Source organism: Ranitomeya variabilis, chromosome 7, assembly GCF_051348905.1.
Source record: "Ranitomeya variabilis isolate aRanVar5 chromosome 7, aRanVar5.hap1, whole genome shotgun sequence".
Classification (NCBI taxonomy): Eukaryota; Metazoa; Chordata; class Amphibia; order Anura; family Dendrobatidae; genus Ranitomeya; species Ranitomeya variabilis.
Genome location: NC_135238.1, coordinates 156,320,397 through 156,337,258, shown reverse-complemented (window position 1 = coordinate 156,337,258; position 16,862 = coordinate 156,320,397). Strand labels below are relative to the sequence as shown.

At 39.9% G+C, this 16,862-nt stretch overlaps 1 protein-coding gene across 1 annotated transcript in view; it reads left to right on the top strand.

Moving 5' to 3' along the window:
• Window positions 1-16,862, top strand: part of MAP3K13 (mitogen-activated protein kinase kinase kinase 13) — an 85,761-nt gene that overhangs the window by 67,101 nt on the left and 1,798 nt on the right. The window contains exons 8-13 of the mRNA XM_077272125.1: window positions 3,270-3,379; window positions 3,662-3,778; window positions 6,276-6,413; window positions 6,495-7,263; window positions 10,240-10,608; window positions 11,861-16,229. Of these exons, the coding sequence (XP_077128240.1) occupies window positions 3,270-3,379; window positions 3,662-3,778; window positions 6,276-6,413; window positions 6,495-7,263; window positions 10,240-10,608; window positions 11,861-11,962 (1,605 nt within the window). The 3' untranslated portion in view covers window positions 11,963-16,229. The remainder of the gene's footprint in view (window positions 1-3,269; window positions 3,380-3,661; window positions 3,779-6,275; window positions 6,414-6,494; window positions 7,264-10,239; window positions 10,609-11,860; window positions 16,230-16,862) is intronic.

Sequence of the window (16,862 nt, the reverse complement as noted above, 5' to 3'; positions counted from 1 at the left end):
AGGCTAAATGAACATTTGAAAACCATTTCTAGGTGACCAGAACATTGTACTATTCAAGAGCTGTTGAAGCCAGAAAACTCATTTTTTTTAAATCTATTATATTTGTTAATAGATAATCATATTAAGGCCCCTATCACAAGTCCATTTTTTGTGTCTGTATGCGGTCAGCTTTTTAAGGACTGCAAATACAAACACATGCACACTCATTGTAGTCAATGGTGGTGCACACATCTCAGGTTTTTCCCACGGACCGTTTGTCTGTGTGAAAAACCCAAAGACATGTCCATTTTTACATGCATCATAGACAAAATGCCTGCTGCACACGTGCACACTGATGACACATGGATCACATCCATGTGTTAGCAACGTGACATGTACTGGTGCCTGCGTAAAAGCAGTATAGTTCGTTGCTAAAGACAGCTCTGATCATTGTCGCCTGGTCTCCCTGTGATCAGCACGACCAGGTGACAATGATGGCAGTATTTTTCAGCACCCGTTGTGTACATCGTGTGTAAAATAAAGAATTAATAAAAGAGAAATGGAGTGGGCTCTCACGTAATTTTGATAACCAGCAGAGGGAAAGCCCATGGCTGGGGGCCGATGTTAATTATCTGGGAAAAGGGACAATGTCCCAAAAGGTTCCCCGGCTATTAATAACAACTCACAGCTGTTCACACAGACTTTACTGGTTAATTTATGGGGGACCCCAGAAAAAATTACATAGGTTCCCTCTATAAATTATAACTTGCAAAGGCTAAACAGACAGATGTGGGTTGATATTAATAGCCTTGGAAGCAGTCAGGGATATTGCCCCCCATGCCAGGCTACAAACATCAGCCCTCAGCCGCCCCAGAAATGGCGCATCCATAAGATGATCCAAATCTGGTGCTTAGTCTCGCTCTTTCCACTTGCCTTGGTGTGGTGGCAAGTGGGGTAATAGGGTTGGGGTTGATGTCAGCTTTGTTTGTCAGCTGACATCAAGCCCAGGGGTTAGTAATGGAGAGGCGTCTTTAAGGGGCCCCATTACTAACCCCATAGTAAGTTTTGAAATAAACACACAGCAAGAATAAAATCCTTTATTTAAAATAAATATTTCCACACCCTATTTTTTCCCATGAATTACTGGAAAAATTAAAATAATTAAAAAAAACATATTCTTCACTTGTCCAATGAGAAGATAATGCATTTGTCCCACACCGTAATCCATCTGTGCTACATCTGGATTTCCTGATGAACGGTGGCATGATGCGACCATCCACCCTGACATCCAGAAGAGACAGAGCTGAGCTTGGGGTGTAGCTTCAGTGATGAGCGGTAATGTCATAGAGGTTACTGCCGGTCACTGCCAGCTGTTCCCACACTCAGTTCACTGTGAGCTGTCCGATGAACTGGGGTAACCTTCATGACATCACCACTATCATTGCACGAACTGTACTGCTTTTCCCAGGTGCCGGTATGTGTCACACAGGCGCACAGACGGCACATGGATGCCACAAAAATGTGACACATGGACATCAAATGGATACATGTCACATACGTACATACGGACATGGACCATGGATCTCACAAGTACTCGTTTTCCCTGTACAGGAAACACTAGCACTTGTGAAGGAGGTCTAAACCAGTTTCCACCTCTCGTTAAAAAAATCATGCTGTAGGTTCTAAAACATTAAATAAAACAATTTACTAATCTTCTTCTAGCGATACCCAAGTCCCCTGCTCATCTCAGCCAATGCTACAGGTAATGTTTGGATGAAGTGATCATCCTGTTATGGTCATACCGACAAGTAACCACTGCAGTCAATCATTGGCAGCAGTTGCTCTACGTTGGATAACTTCACTGTGCAAAAGGAATCATTGTGAAAAATCATTAAAAGCAGTCATGATTTGTATAAGATTATGGCTTTTGCAGCTTAGCCGCCCTCAAGTACATGGGGCTGAGCTGCAGCATTAGGGCTTGTTTCCATTTGCGAGAAACACGTCCGTGTCTCGCTTGTGGAAACCAAGCTCTGGTGCTGGCACTTGGGAGCGGAGCGTGCGGCCGCATAGCAACACATGGAGCTGCACGCTCCGCTCTGGAGTGCCGGCGCCAGAGCTTCGTTTCCACATGCGAGACACGGACGTGTTTTTCGCAAATGGAAACAAGCCCTTAGACACAAACTATGAGCAGGAGTGGTGCTGTTTGTTGGGTGTAAAATGAAAAAAGCAGTACATTTAGGCTACATGCACACATTGAGTATTTGATCACTTTTTTACCTCAGTATTTGTAAGCCAAAACCAGGAGTGGAACAATCAGAGGAAAAATATAATAGAAGCACGTCACCACTTCTGTATTTATATCCCACTCCTGGTTTTGGCTTACAAATACTGAGGTAAAATACTGACCAAATACTGAACTTGTGAATGTGACCTTAGCCTCTTGGACAACCTCACCAAATGAAAACAAAAATCCTTAAAAAATTGTAGGTAAAATAATCATTTAGTATAATGTTTCATAGCAGTTAGAATCCAATTGTTTGACTTGGTTCTTTTATTAGAGATGGGGATTGCATCTATATGATGCAAATTAGGTGGGGGAGCATAGGAATCATTATATCTTTTGTGTAGAAACAAGCCCCCTGCAGCCCCCAGGTGAGTCAGTGCACATCTTGAACATTACAGATAATGTGCGAGCTGATGCAGCCTCCTCCATGCGCACATGACTCAGAGGTTTTCAGCTCAAGACAAAAATAGCCCATTTTTCTGCTCTGATGACGGCTGAAGTGGCTGCAGCGTTTGTGCGCATATTATGCTCCTCTTGTATTGTCAGCTCCTCTGAAAGAGCTTTAATAGCCTTCTAGAACTAGAGTGCTTCCGCTCTCTGCAGCGTCCTAATCTACTGCTTTATTACTTCAGTTCCTCAGACTGACCAGATTTCTCGTCTTTTTGCCTTTAGAACCCATAGTCAATGCCTCTGTCTCTGAACATACATATTATCCACGCCTTAAGTTTTATTTTTTAGAATGGCAAAAAAATGTAGTGACAAAAACATTTTTTTTTTTTATTTAGTGCCAAAAAAATTGCACAAAACATAGTAAATAAGACTCTACGCTGCATATCCTGTCCTCCATACAGTACCATCTTTTAGAGTTATTCTTCCGAAAGCATAAGTTGTAGAGGAGAATACTTCTGTAATACGGCATCAATTGAACAATGGCACAAACGACATATAGTAGGGGCCCAAAAGATGAGCTGAGCTATGTGACACAACTTTCCTTCATCCATTTAAGGCTGAATGGAGAGAAGAAGTCAAGAAGCATTTTGAGAAAATCAAGAGTGAGGGGACCTGTATCCATCGACTGGATGAGGAGCTGATCCGTAGGCGTAGAGAAGAACTGCGGTAAGTCAAGAACTTGAGTATATGTTTTTTTTATGATAGTATGGTTTACAGTATATGGAATTTATAAATATGTTAGAGATGATTTTCCTTCTTTCTGTGCTAATAGAAACTTTGAAATAAAGAATTTATTGATAGGACTTGATCTATCTTGTTATAAATATTTTCTGAGTATGTAACGTAGCAATAGAGAAACTATAGTATTAGTCCATTTTCTGAAGTCAAGGTACGGTATTTGCTTTTCTCCCTATTGGTGTTTGAGCTAAAATTGTATATCCCCACCAGGCATGCGCTGGATATCCGTGAGCACTACGAACGCAAGCTCGAGAGAGCCAATAACCTGTACATGGAGTTGAGTGCAATCATGTTACAACTGGAGGTCCGTGAGAAAGAACTGATCAGGTACCAGAGAAAAATGGAAGTTCTGTATCACAATAAGTACTACTAATTTTTCATTTTTCTCCAAAATATTGAGAGAAATATATATATAAGGGAAAATAAGCAGTACTCGAATTAGATGTGAAAAATAAAGGACTTTTTAGAAACCCACATGGGCTAATAAAAATTTTAATATCCAATTGAAAGATTGCTTATTAATGACATATACTGTATTGAACCAAAAGTGTATGTGCCCAAAAAACTTTGCGCCTACATTATAGGACTTTGGCGCTGCTTCACTATATTTTTATATATAAATATAATGTTTATTTCTATAAAAATTTTATTAGATATATATATATATATATATATATATATATATATATATATATATATACACACAGTTATATGAAAAAGTTTGGGCACCCCTATTAATCTTAAGCTTAATGTTTTATAAAAATTGTTTTTTTTGCAACAGCTATTTCAGTTTCATATATCTAATAACTGTTGGACACAGTAATGTTTCTGCCTTGAAATGAGGTTTATTGTACTAACAGAAAATGTGCAATCTGCATTCAAACAAAATTTGACAGGTGCATAAGTATGGGCACCTCACCAGAAAAGTGACATTAATATTTAGTAGATCCTCCTTTTGTAAAAATAACAGCCTCTAGTCGCTTCCTGTAGCTTTTAATGAGTTCCTGGATGAAGGTATTTTTGACCATTCCTCTTTACAAAACAATTCCAGTTCAGTTAAGTTTGATGGTCGCCGAGCATGGACAGCCCTCTTCAAATGATCCCACAGATGTTCAATGATATTCAGGTCTGGGGACTGGGATGGCCATTCCAGAACTGTGTTCACCGTTCGTGTAATTGTTCCTCTGCATGAATGCCTGAGTAGATTTGGAGCGGTGTTTTGGATCATTGTCTTGCTAAAAGATCCATCCCCTGCGTAACTTCAACTTTGTCACTGGTTCATGAACATTATTGTCAAGAATCTGCTGATACTGAGAGGAATCCATGCGTCCCTCAACTTTAAAAAGATTCCCGGTGCCGGCATTGGCCACACAACCCCAAAGCATGATGGAACCTCCACCAAATTTTACTATGGGTAGCAAGTGTTTTTCTTGGAATGCTGTGTTTTTTTGCCGCCATGCATAACGCCTTTTTGAATGACCAAACAACTCAATCTTGGTTTCATCAGTCCACAGGACCTTCTTCCAAAAAGAAATTGGCTTCTCTAAATGTGCTTTTGCATACCTCAGCCGACTCGGTTTGTGGCGTGCTTTCAGAAACGGCTTCTTTCACATCACTCTCCCATACAGCTTCTCCTTGTGCAAAGTGCATTGTATAGTTGACCGATGCACAGTGACACCATCTGCAGCAAGTTGATGCTGCAGCTCTCTGGAGGTGGTCTGAGGATTGTCCTTGACTGATCTCACCATTCTTCTTCACTGCCTTTCTGATGTTTTTCTTGGCCTGCCACTTCTGGCCTTAACAAGAACTGTACCTGTGTTCTTCCATTTCCTTACTATGTTCCTCACAGTGGAAATTGACAGGTTCAATCTCTTATACAGCTTTTTGTATCCTTCCCCTGAACAACTATGTTGAATAATCTTTGTTTTCAGATCATTTGACAGTTGTTTTGAGGAGCCCATGATGCCACTCTTCAGAGGAGATTCAAACAGGAGAACAACTTGCAAGTGGCCACTTTAAGTAGCTTTTCTCATGATTGCATACACCTGGCTATGAAGTTCAAAGCTCAATGAGGTTACAAAACCAAAAAAAGTGCTTTAGTAAGTCAGTAAAAAGTAGGTAGGAGTATTTAAAACAAGAAAATGATAAGGGTGCCCATACTTATGCACCTGTCAAATGTTGTTTGAATGCAGATTGCACATTTTCTGTTAGTAAAATAAACCTCATTTCAAGGCAGAAACATTACTGTGTCCAACAGTTATTAGATATTTGAAACTGAAATAGCTGTTGCAAAAAAAACAATTTTTATAAAACATTAAGCTTAAGATTGATAGGGGTGCCCAAACTTTTTCATATAACTGTATATATATATGCACAGTATATATATATATATATATATATATATATATATATATATATATAAATTATATATTAATATAAGAATAAAGGCAGCACTCCAAGGCATTCAAGATTGAAAAAAAGGTGGACTTTATTAAGCCCAAACCTAGTATGTAGCAAAGTGGCCATTTGTCTGGAGGTCCAGCACTCACTATTAGTGAATACTAAATGGTGCTGTCCCAGAATCCCCGAATATATATATATATATATATATATATATATATATATATATATACATATATATATATACATATATATATATTTATTTATTTATTTTTTTCTGCTGCGGGTCAGCAAAACCAGAAGTACAAATGTCAAAGCATTTATACTAAAGATACCCCACACAAAAAAATATATACCATATATTTGACTTAATTTTGCATAAATTATATTCTAATATCAATAAAAATGACTCTAACTTTTCTAGGCGTGAACAAGCTGTAGAGAAAAAATACCCTGGGACATATAAGCGACACCCTGTTCGCCCGATAGTCCATCCCAATGCTGTGGAGAAACTGATCAAAAAGAAAGGGGCTTCCTCCAAGTCATCATCTCAAATAAGGCGGTCAGTACCTATTGAGGACAATCATTACCTATTGCTCAGAAATTATAATCTACGAGCATTAATACAAATGTGTTTTTGTAGGCCCGACTTATTGAAATCAGATGGCATTACTAGCGTGGAGTCAAATGTTCCTAGTTCTTCTCCCATATCTGGAAGTCCAAAGGTATCCTCAGGAGGAAAGAATCGCTACCGAAGCAAACCACGTCATAGACGAGGGAACAGCAAGGGTAGCCATGCTGACTTTATAGGTGCAATAAAAAACCAGGACTCTCTTTCATCATCTCAAGCTACTAATCATTTGCCTCCTGCTTCTCCTTCATTTACCCCACCCAGTCCTCGGCATGAACCCTCTCAGCCTATGTTGACCCGTCATCAAACCCTCAATGTGCATGGGCAGAATATTGCTAACTGTGCCAACAATTTGCGTTACTTTGGCCCTGCAGCTGCACTAAGAAGCCCTCTGAGTTGCCACGCTCAGCGGTGTATGTCTGGCTCCAGCCCTGACCTTCTGTCCAGCACGCTGGAAGCTGACAGCCGCATGCAGTCAGAAATAGATTGGGACTACAGTCAACAAGATCCTTACAAGCCCTGTCTTGGTTGTCCGGAGGCATCCCCTCCTCCAGATACAGATCAGGAAACTTGGGAAAATTCTAGAAGTGATAACATAGAGCTGATGAACTCTGAGAAAAACCCTCCAGAGTCTCCAAAACACCATCATTTACAGGAGGCATCTGAGCCGCAGCAGAGTGGCGTTGACCAGTTTCCTACAATTAGGGCAGCAGTAGGCGTGAGCTCCCTTGCTGTTCCTACACCTCCGGCTCTTCCACGAAGAATACGGACCCTCAGAAAGGTAATTTCAGCTTCTTAGGGTAGGGGCTCTGTATCTGAAGCAAGTGCAAGTTTGTTGACTGAGGAAGTCTTGTGTTGGCTTATGGCCATGCAGCCTATAATTAGATTTTCTGAGGCTGTGGGTGCTCAGTGAAGCATTGGGTCTGCAGCAGTGCTGCTGAGAGGGACAGATACATATCTTTGTACATCTAATCTTAGGAGCTTGATTCTAGGGCAAAGGGCGGAAAAATCACCCAAAAATATAGTATATAAACCTGTATTATGAATTTATGAATCTAATAATTTGTATTTTGAATGGTCTCTCTTGTGACCGAATTGAATAATGAAATCCCATTCATTAATGTGTTCTCTAAATTTTGTCTTTAAAAGGGTATCCACATCTTCAAGTACCTATCCCAATATGTAGTAGATGTAATACTAATAATATTAGCAAATATCTCCAATTACAAATGTAGTATAGTTTTTCTGATTCGCCATGTCTGTCATGTCATGTTGAGGCATTACAGGACCTTAGTTATCCATGGTAACGACCACTAGCAACTAGCAAACTGTCAATATATCAGTGGTCGTAAGTATGGATACCTAAGGTCCTGCAATGCCTGCACATGAGGAAAGAGACAAAGCAAATCATTAAAACTGTACTACATTTCTAATTTGATTATTATTATTATTATTATTACACCTACTACATATTGGTATAGGGTCTTGGAGATGAGAGTACCCCTTTAAACAGATTATGTAGTCCACTTGGTTGTTCTACTCAGTTACTGACATATATTTCTGTTAGCGCCCATTCAAATATAGCAATGAATCACTGATTAGCCCAAAATGAGTAGAGGTTTAAAGAATAAGTTACAAGAATCTTTTACAAAAAAAAAACCCTACCGTATATACTTGTGTGGAAGCCGAGTTTTTCAGCACATTTTTTATGCTGAAAATGCCCCCCTTGGCTTATACACAATTCATTGTCCCAGAAAGACGGCAGGGGGGGAGCGGCGGTGCAACGAGTCACAGAGGCAGGAGCTGGCAGCTGCGGCTAAAGCCTGTGCCTGCTGCTAAAGAGAAATTAATATTCACTGCGCTGGCAGTGAATATTAATTTCTCTTATAGGGCACAGAGTTACAGCCACAGCCGCCGGCTTCCAGCACATATCCTACTTAACTTCCCTGCATGCCCTCACTGCATCTCATTCCGGTGCCAGCAGCTCTTCCGGCCGAGTGATCAATTGTCCTCACTCATTAAGGTAAGGAGTATTCACCTGTCTCCACTCTCATAGGCGTGGAGTGAATATTCATTACCTTAATGAGTGGGGACACGTGATCGCTCAGCCGGAAGAGCTGCTGGCACCGGAACGAGATGCAGCGAGGGCGCGCAGGGAAGGTAAGTAGGATGTGATTTTTATTTATAGGAACCATGCATACAAGGATAGGGGATACAGAGCCATGCATACAAGGATAGGGGATAAGGAGCCATGCATACAAGGATAGGGGATACAGAGCCATGCATACAAGGATATTGGATAAGGAGCCATGCATACAAGGATAAGGGATAAGGAGCCATGCATACAAAGACGGGGATAAGGAGCCATGCATACAGGGATGGGGAACCATGCATACCAGGACAGAGATGAGGGGACAATGAATACCCAGCTTATACTCGAGTCAATACGTTTTCCCTGTTTTTCGTGGCAAAATTAGGTGCATCGGTTTATACTTGGGTTGACTTATACACGAGTATATATGGTATATTTCAATCTGTATAGCTTCTCCTGTGCTATAACATGCTGAGCACAGATTGGACTACCTTTTAAGCAGGAAGGGTTACTTACCACCAGAGATGAGCTAATCTCTTTCATCTTGCATAGTTTACATATAGCTTATTTTATAGAGTTCGGCAACTGGAGCAGTTACATTCAAGGAGAGGAGCTAACTTAACTCCTAACATCCTAGTCAGCTGTCTCCAGCCCATTGATTTCTAGTCAAATTATCTGCTCACCTCACTCCCTCTCAGCTTCTCCTGACAGGGTTCTTATTGGTCCTGTAGAATCACAATCCAACAGCCTCGGTAGCTTACAAGGCAGTTCTCCAAATCATGGATTTCATTCAAATAAATTGATAACAGCGTAGACTCAGAACAAGCAATTGCAGACCATAAATGTCTAGTACCAGAATGAATCTGCTCACCAGAATTGTCACTCTAGGAGCTCCCACCCCCCAAACAACCAGGAAGCAAGGAGACTCTAAAGCTGCTCGATACAGCTAGTGAATATCCCTTTAATGTTGTCTACCAAATGCTAATAGATATGGATTAAAAGTGTCATCTATACATTTTTATAAAAATATATCTACAGATCAGCAGAATCTATAACTCTTCCATAGATGAGGAAAGTCAGAAGGTAACACAGCACAAACAATTCACAGGAAGTATTTATTTCTGCTCATAAGTCTTTAATGCAAAAGTGAAAACATATTAGCGTAATGAAAAGCGCCATATCACTTATGCAAAGTTTCTTGTGATATGCTGGCACATGGGAGCTGTTAAACTTTCAAAACAGTTTGTTAGTATAAACTAGCTCATAATTTTGCTGTTCCTCTGTGCAATATCCAGATGGATCTCAAAACTAACATGAGAAAAAATACCAAAGGTATGATAAATTTAGTGTGGTGCCAGCTATCGTATGCAGTTATGCCTATAGTACATCCCTATATTTTACACAATTGCCTCTAAGAACAGCAGTGATTTTTAATGAGCTTCCACATAATATAAAAATGTCTATCAGCAGGAGCTTTACACATCACCTCAGTTTTCTAGGGCAATACTAAACCTTCTTACAGGTCTTAGTAGTCTGTCCATCTATCATTAGGCCAACAAATTGAAAACTAAAACAACTTTATGCATTGCAAATGTAATGTGAACATTTTGTAGATTACTGTTGTGAAAAAGTCTTCTCTAGTAAATTTTTGTTCCTACTCTACAGACCGGTGACGAATCTTCTGAAGAGGAAGAGGGTGAAGTTGACAGTGAAGTTGAGTTCCCAAGAAGACATCGTCCTCCCCGGGGAATGAGCAGCTGCCAGTCTTATTCCACTTTCAGCTCAGAAAACTTCTCAGTATCTGATGGAGAAGAGGGAAACACTAGTGATCATTCTAACAGCCCAGATGACCTAGCCTGCAATCGCAAGGACCCACTGGGTGACAAGTTGGAAGATCTGCTATCTCAAACACCAGATATTCCGATTGAAATCTCCACACAATCAGATGGGTTGTCTGACAAAGAGTGTGCAGTGAGAAGGGTGAAGACTCAAATGTCCTTGGGCAAGCTCTGTGCAGAGGACCACAGCTACGAGGTAATGGGGAGGTTATAATTTACTAAAGTATGTCTACCATAGAGAAGCTTTTGTGGCAGCTATGAGGAACATGGGGACAAGGACTCCAAACTATAGAAACTCCTCTTTATATGTTGCAAAGAAAAAATTACCAAAATGTATCTTCTCATACAAGTAATATGGGAATTAGTACAGGATGTGGATAAACCATCACCAGGAGGGTACCCCTACTGGAGCTATACCTAAGGCAATCCCTCTTAAAGAAGTTTTCCACTAGATTTTAAGTAAAGCTTGTTTGGCTCAGTGGCTGTAATAAAATATAGCAATAAGCTAAGCTGTACTCACCTCCCTAAGGAGTGCCGCTCCTTCGCTATAGCAGTTGTGTTCCTCACCATATTGCTGCTGTTAACAGCTAGCAGAGGCATCACATAAGTGCAGCAGCCAATCAGCAGGCGCTGAGCGGCTGCAACGTTCTCATTCCGTATTAGTGAAGGATCTTGTGCCTGATGATTGGTTGCTGCCATCATGTGATGTCCCCGCTGGATGCTGATGCTAGCAGTCAGACTGGAACACAGCTGGAAGAGTGAACAAGTGATGTTCCTCAGGGTAGTGAGTGCAGTTTTTTTTATTTTACTACACCCCTGGGCCAAAAGAGCAGTACTGAAAATCTATTAAAAAAAACCCACTTTAATAATAAAGGCCTTTTTCTCTACGTACTGTTTTTCATTGGTGTTTTTCATCATAGAGACAGCCTTATTTTTTTATTTAAGAACGCATTAATTTTTAACAGGAAACACAAAGTAACCTGACTTCACATTGCTTAATTTCAGCTATAGACATGGAAAAAAACAACTTAAGGCCTCATTCACACATCTAATTTTTATGTACGAGTGCTATCTGGATAGCACTCAAATTTTGATAGCTTATGGGGCCACTCATGTCTATGACTTTTGTGAACTTAGCGGTCTTCGGAAAATCATGGAGACATGTCCAATTTTGATTCTATGCTCAGATCAAAATCAGCAATCCAAGTCAATGGGGCATCTGAGTGTGGTCCAGTTTTCACAGACTATGAAAATGTAGGGGGTGGAGAATTTTTTTTTTCTGCTTCTCCACGCACTAGAAAATTGGACGGCACCGAGACCATATTCTGATAAAATACTGATCAAACTCTGATTTCTCGCACATGGAAAAATCAGACATGAATGAGGTTTAAAATTGTAAATTTTTATTACCATAATCTTAAATGCATGTTGTAATCTACTGTTTGCAGAACCCAGGGAATTTCGCTGAATCGGACTGTGATTCCTCAGAAGCAGAATGTTCTGATGCAACTGTACGAACCAACAACCCTGGCAACACTTCCACCTGGTGAATTCGATCTGCCAAGAACAGTATTTCATAGCCCCTACATATGCCAATTGTGAACTTCTCTACACCAGAAATGTAAAGGCCACTTCTCATTCCCTTAAGTCGTTTGAAATAACCTTTCCATTATTAAGTGAGAAGCAGCAAATTATTGCAAAGCAATATGTTGTTGGTTCTCCTGTCCAATTCTAAGAATAGAATTAACCGATGTCTGCAATAATGAGGGTCCAAAGACTTTTGGGAGACCCCTCCTCAAAATGAACAAGCTTCACAATGGAAACAAGTCTCTCTATGTATGGCAGGGATAAATATTTTGACAAACTAAGGTACTGTAAAATTCCATATTTATTTTATTTTTGTGCGTGTTTGGACCCTTTTTACTGTATGATATGCCTAAAAGAGAAAGGTATAATAGCACTAACCTAATGGATCACTGGGAAGAGCATTCATTTCTGATGGACATGTAAATGCCTAGAAGATCTGCTGCTGTTTTATTTTAGGGACCAAATGTTTTTTTTTTTTTCTTCTTCGAAGAGTTAGTCTTGAAAGTATGCCCTGAAGGGTTAAACATGCTTGAGAACAAAGACAAGAATGCTATGGACATAGAGGATTTGCTTATGTCTGCTAGAATTGCTGCATGATACTCCACATACAATAAGAGTTGCAGGATACAAGTATGAGGATAAAAGCAGCAAGAGACTGAAATTGTTGTTACAGTATCTGGTAAAAAAAAGCCAAAACCACTCTGGGTGGTTTCTCCACAGAACTGATGGCTGAGAAGTCAACTTTGTTCTCTATAAATTCCCAGAAACTTTCTGTTGGTAACACCATTTCACCCTTCAAAATGAAACCTGAATGAACAGAAGTGCAGAAATCCTCAATCTCTAGCGAGTAAATGTTTTGGTTCAAGCTTTTACAAACTCTGTTCGAAGACACCAGCACGTGGAAACATCTCCCATGATGTCTATTCTTTTTTTCTGATCCTCCTGTGTACATATCACATTCAGGGAGTACAGAGGTCACCTGCCACCCCACTCAGGAGAGTTCCCAGCCATTGCTCCCATGTCTCATAGTAGTGACCTTTCCTCTCTCTTAGATACATCTATCCCCCATACTAGTAGACATGTGTCATTTTCAATGCACCTTTCCAACCCAGCTAAAAGCACATGATGGGATATACAGGACCGAAGAGGAATAGGAGTGGAGGCCTCCTTTACTCTCTGATGTGGATTATCAAAGAGCTAATTCCAGTGTGGTACATGTGGTCACACTCCCAGCTGCACTACATGCTACCAGAGAAGAGGTCATGTATGCCGGAGAATATTTCCAACAAAATTATTGCGATTCTCAAAGTTTGCTCAACCAGCAAAAATGACTTATGCAACCTACTCAGCTTGAAAATGGACGTCTTTTAGCCTGTTCTTCACAGGCTATTTTTTTCCCAGAATATGATCCGATTACAGTAACTAACAAACTGCACTTAGATTACAGGCAAAGGAACGGAGCTCCTTATTGGCTGATGTTAAAAATAAGACGTCTAGAGCTTTCCGAAGATCCATGCATTTGTGCAGTGAGATTTGATTTCATAGGCTGCTAACCTGCTGAACATGTCACACTTTTTATTTGTCAGAAGGGTCTTTTGTTTTTAGGGTGACAAAACTCCAAAGTTAATTAGCCAATCAGAAAAGGGATGGATTGTCGGACCATTCTTCCATTTACTGTATTGAAGTCTTTTTTGCTTTTTTTATGTTTTTGTTACTTTTTATGTTTGTGGGTTTTTTTGTTTGTGTGAATTAAGCCATAATTTTATTTCTATGGCAAGTAATTTATTTCCCTGAAAACCTCAGGATTGAGATTCACATAACCTGGAATTCAAAAGTGAACCCAACCACCTAAACACAGTGTACAGGGCCATTAGGTGACTGAATTATTCATCTGAATGAAGTCTATTAATCAAGAAAGCATCATCCCTACTGAAATATATACGTGGATCATAACATAGTACACTCGTATATCTCTACTGACTTGTTAGACTGGATATGATTTAGCCCATTGGCATTTTGCACTGAGTATAAGTTCTTGGGTCTCTTTAGGATAGAGCACAACTGGATTCTTCCCGGTGTAAGAGCCAATTCATATAAAGGAATCGGGAAGCTTTATTATTTTCATTTTGTTTACACATATGTGCAAATTTAACCCCTTTGCTGCTGCATAAATATAGGAACCAACATTTAATAAAAGAAACACTGAATCATGGCTGAATAAATCTAAGAATTAGGTACAGATTACTTGTAAGAAATGTATTTGGCACCCTAAATTATGATTTGGTTGCCAGCCAGCGTGAGTCCAGTATTACTCACCTTACAGAAGCAGTGCTATACCTAGGTACTGGTAAATTAATCCCCACATACAGAGAAATGGCAGCTTTCACTATGGGGGAATGAGACTTCTTTCTATGATCTTGGTGCTATATTATCTTTTTTAACTCTCCTAAGTATAAAGTAATGTAAAGTATGTGGCCACTAATGATAGTATAGCCATATTAACATGGGTACAATGAATCTGGGTGTTTGGTGCAGACATTTTGGCATGGCCACTGGTGTCTGTGGATTAACACTCTAATTTGGTCCATCTGTCCATATATGATAAAAACTAGTGCAAACGAAAGTCAAGCGTAGCCCATTTCAACTAATCCTTTTCCTGCTGTCATTTTCTTAGTGCAGTTTGGAATATATAAGAAGCAATCTAGATCCTATGGGCATCCACTTTCTGCACTAGCTTTGATTAACAAGAGTCAGTGGGGTAAATTTACTAATGTGATTGCGCCTAGACCTTGGCAAAATCTGCAGCAAAATTTAGTCCATTTTGTCACATAATCTTGCATTATGTTTTATTATTATTCACTATTATTATTACCATTTATTATATATTTTAGGATTTTTTGAACCTCATTTGACAAGGAGACCTAGAGGGGAGAGGCTTAAAGTGTGACAACATACATTGAAATTTCGGACATGTTCACACTGTCTTCTTGTGCCGATTTTTGAGCAGGTCACCTAAGAAAAATAGCACTAAGGTTTACAAACCTTAAGAGAAAAGGAGATATTCCTGAAGAGTCATCTGTTTGAAAACCAGACTTTTATTGACTGCTGGAAAAACGCAGCGTGCGCAGACTCTTAGACAACAAGTGGCAAAAAAAAGCCAACTAATAGGTGGTGGAAGTGTATAATTATGCACCAAATTTAGCATCCAGCATGAGCCACTGTCATAAAGTTGGTTCATTTACAGACTGTCTAGTCTAAGTTTTCACTGACTTAAAATTGGACAGAATTAGTAATGTATTTTTATGCTTTAATTGACAATATCAGTGTTGATTTTTCTGCAGCAATTGGGTTAAATGTATAATTAACATTATGTCTGCCAGAGACTCCAGCAATGTTAGATTGTGGCAGACAACTGCGAGTGTTAAGTTTTGTGTAGCACCTTAGGACGAATGAAGGGAAATGTTTTATTGTTATGGGAAACAGTGTTTTATGAAGTTAAATTATTTAATTTTCTCATGTAGCCGGACTACATTAAGATTTTAAGTTATACAACATTTAATTATTATTATTATTATTTCTGTAATGATTTGTTTTCTGTGGATCGGAATGTCTCTGTGTGTGTATCATTGGCAGCACAATAATTCTTTTGTGTCGTAAGGGAACAAATGGGTTTTGAGATCAATCGAAATGTTTACTGATTTGAGTTCAGAGCGATCACTGGATTTCTAATTCCAGGAATGGGCCCTAAGATCAGAAACCAACTATTTCTCAGTTGCCATAAAGGTTTGGAGATACAGCAGGGGATTTTCATATGCAGCTACTGTATATCTAATCTGACGTTATAGATGATCAGATGACTATATTATCGTCCTAAAGGGAAAAATAGCTTTTAATATTTAAAGGGGCATCTATCTAGCACATCGCTCGGTCATGTAACCTATTGGTGGGTGCAGTCCTCTTCTTGGGACTCATTTTTATTCACACAAGAACTGATAACTGCTGCCAAGAACAGCTCATATTGGATTTTATTAGGTATTTTTCCACGGCTCTATAATTACATTGTTGCAGGGGAATCTATATACACTTACACACCACACCAGGAATTGGCTACTTGTAAGCCCTGGCCACCTATTTTAGGGAACCGCTAATAAAATAAAGGCTTAATGTGATGGACCTGCACCTACCGAAAATTAATGTGTCCAAAATTGTGAATTCATAGATCTGATTTATGTGAATATTAGTGTTGAGCATTCCGATACTGCAAGTATCGGGTATCGGCCGATAGTTGCGGGTATCGGAATTCCGATACCGAGATCCGATATTTTTGTGATATCGGGTATCGGTATCGAAACAACATTAATGTAAAAATGTGTAAAAGAGAGAATTAAAATAAAAAATATTGCTATACTCACCTCTCCGACGCAGCCTGCACCTTACCGAGGGAAGCGGCAGCGTTCTTTGTTTAAAATTCGCGCTTTTCTTTCCTTTACATGATTCCCGGCTTGTGATTGGTTGCGTGCCGCCCATGTGACCGGGACGCAACCAATCACAGCAAGCCGTGACGTAATTTCAGGTCCTTCAGGATTTTAAAATTACGTTCCGGCGTTGTGATTGGTTGCGTCGCAGTCACATGGGCGACGCAACCAATCACAGCAAGCCGTGACGTAATTTCAGGTCCTTAAGGATTTTAAAATTACGTCCCGGCTTTGTGATTGGTTGCGTCGCAGTCACATGGGAGACGCAACCAATCACAAGCCGTGACGTCACGGGAGGCTGGACACGCGCGCATTTTAAAATGGGCGCGTGTCCAGCCTCCCGTGACGTCCCGGCTTGTGATTGGTTGCGCCGCGATCAACCAATCAC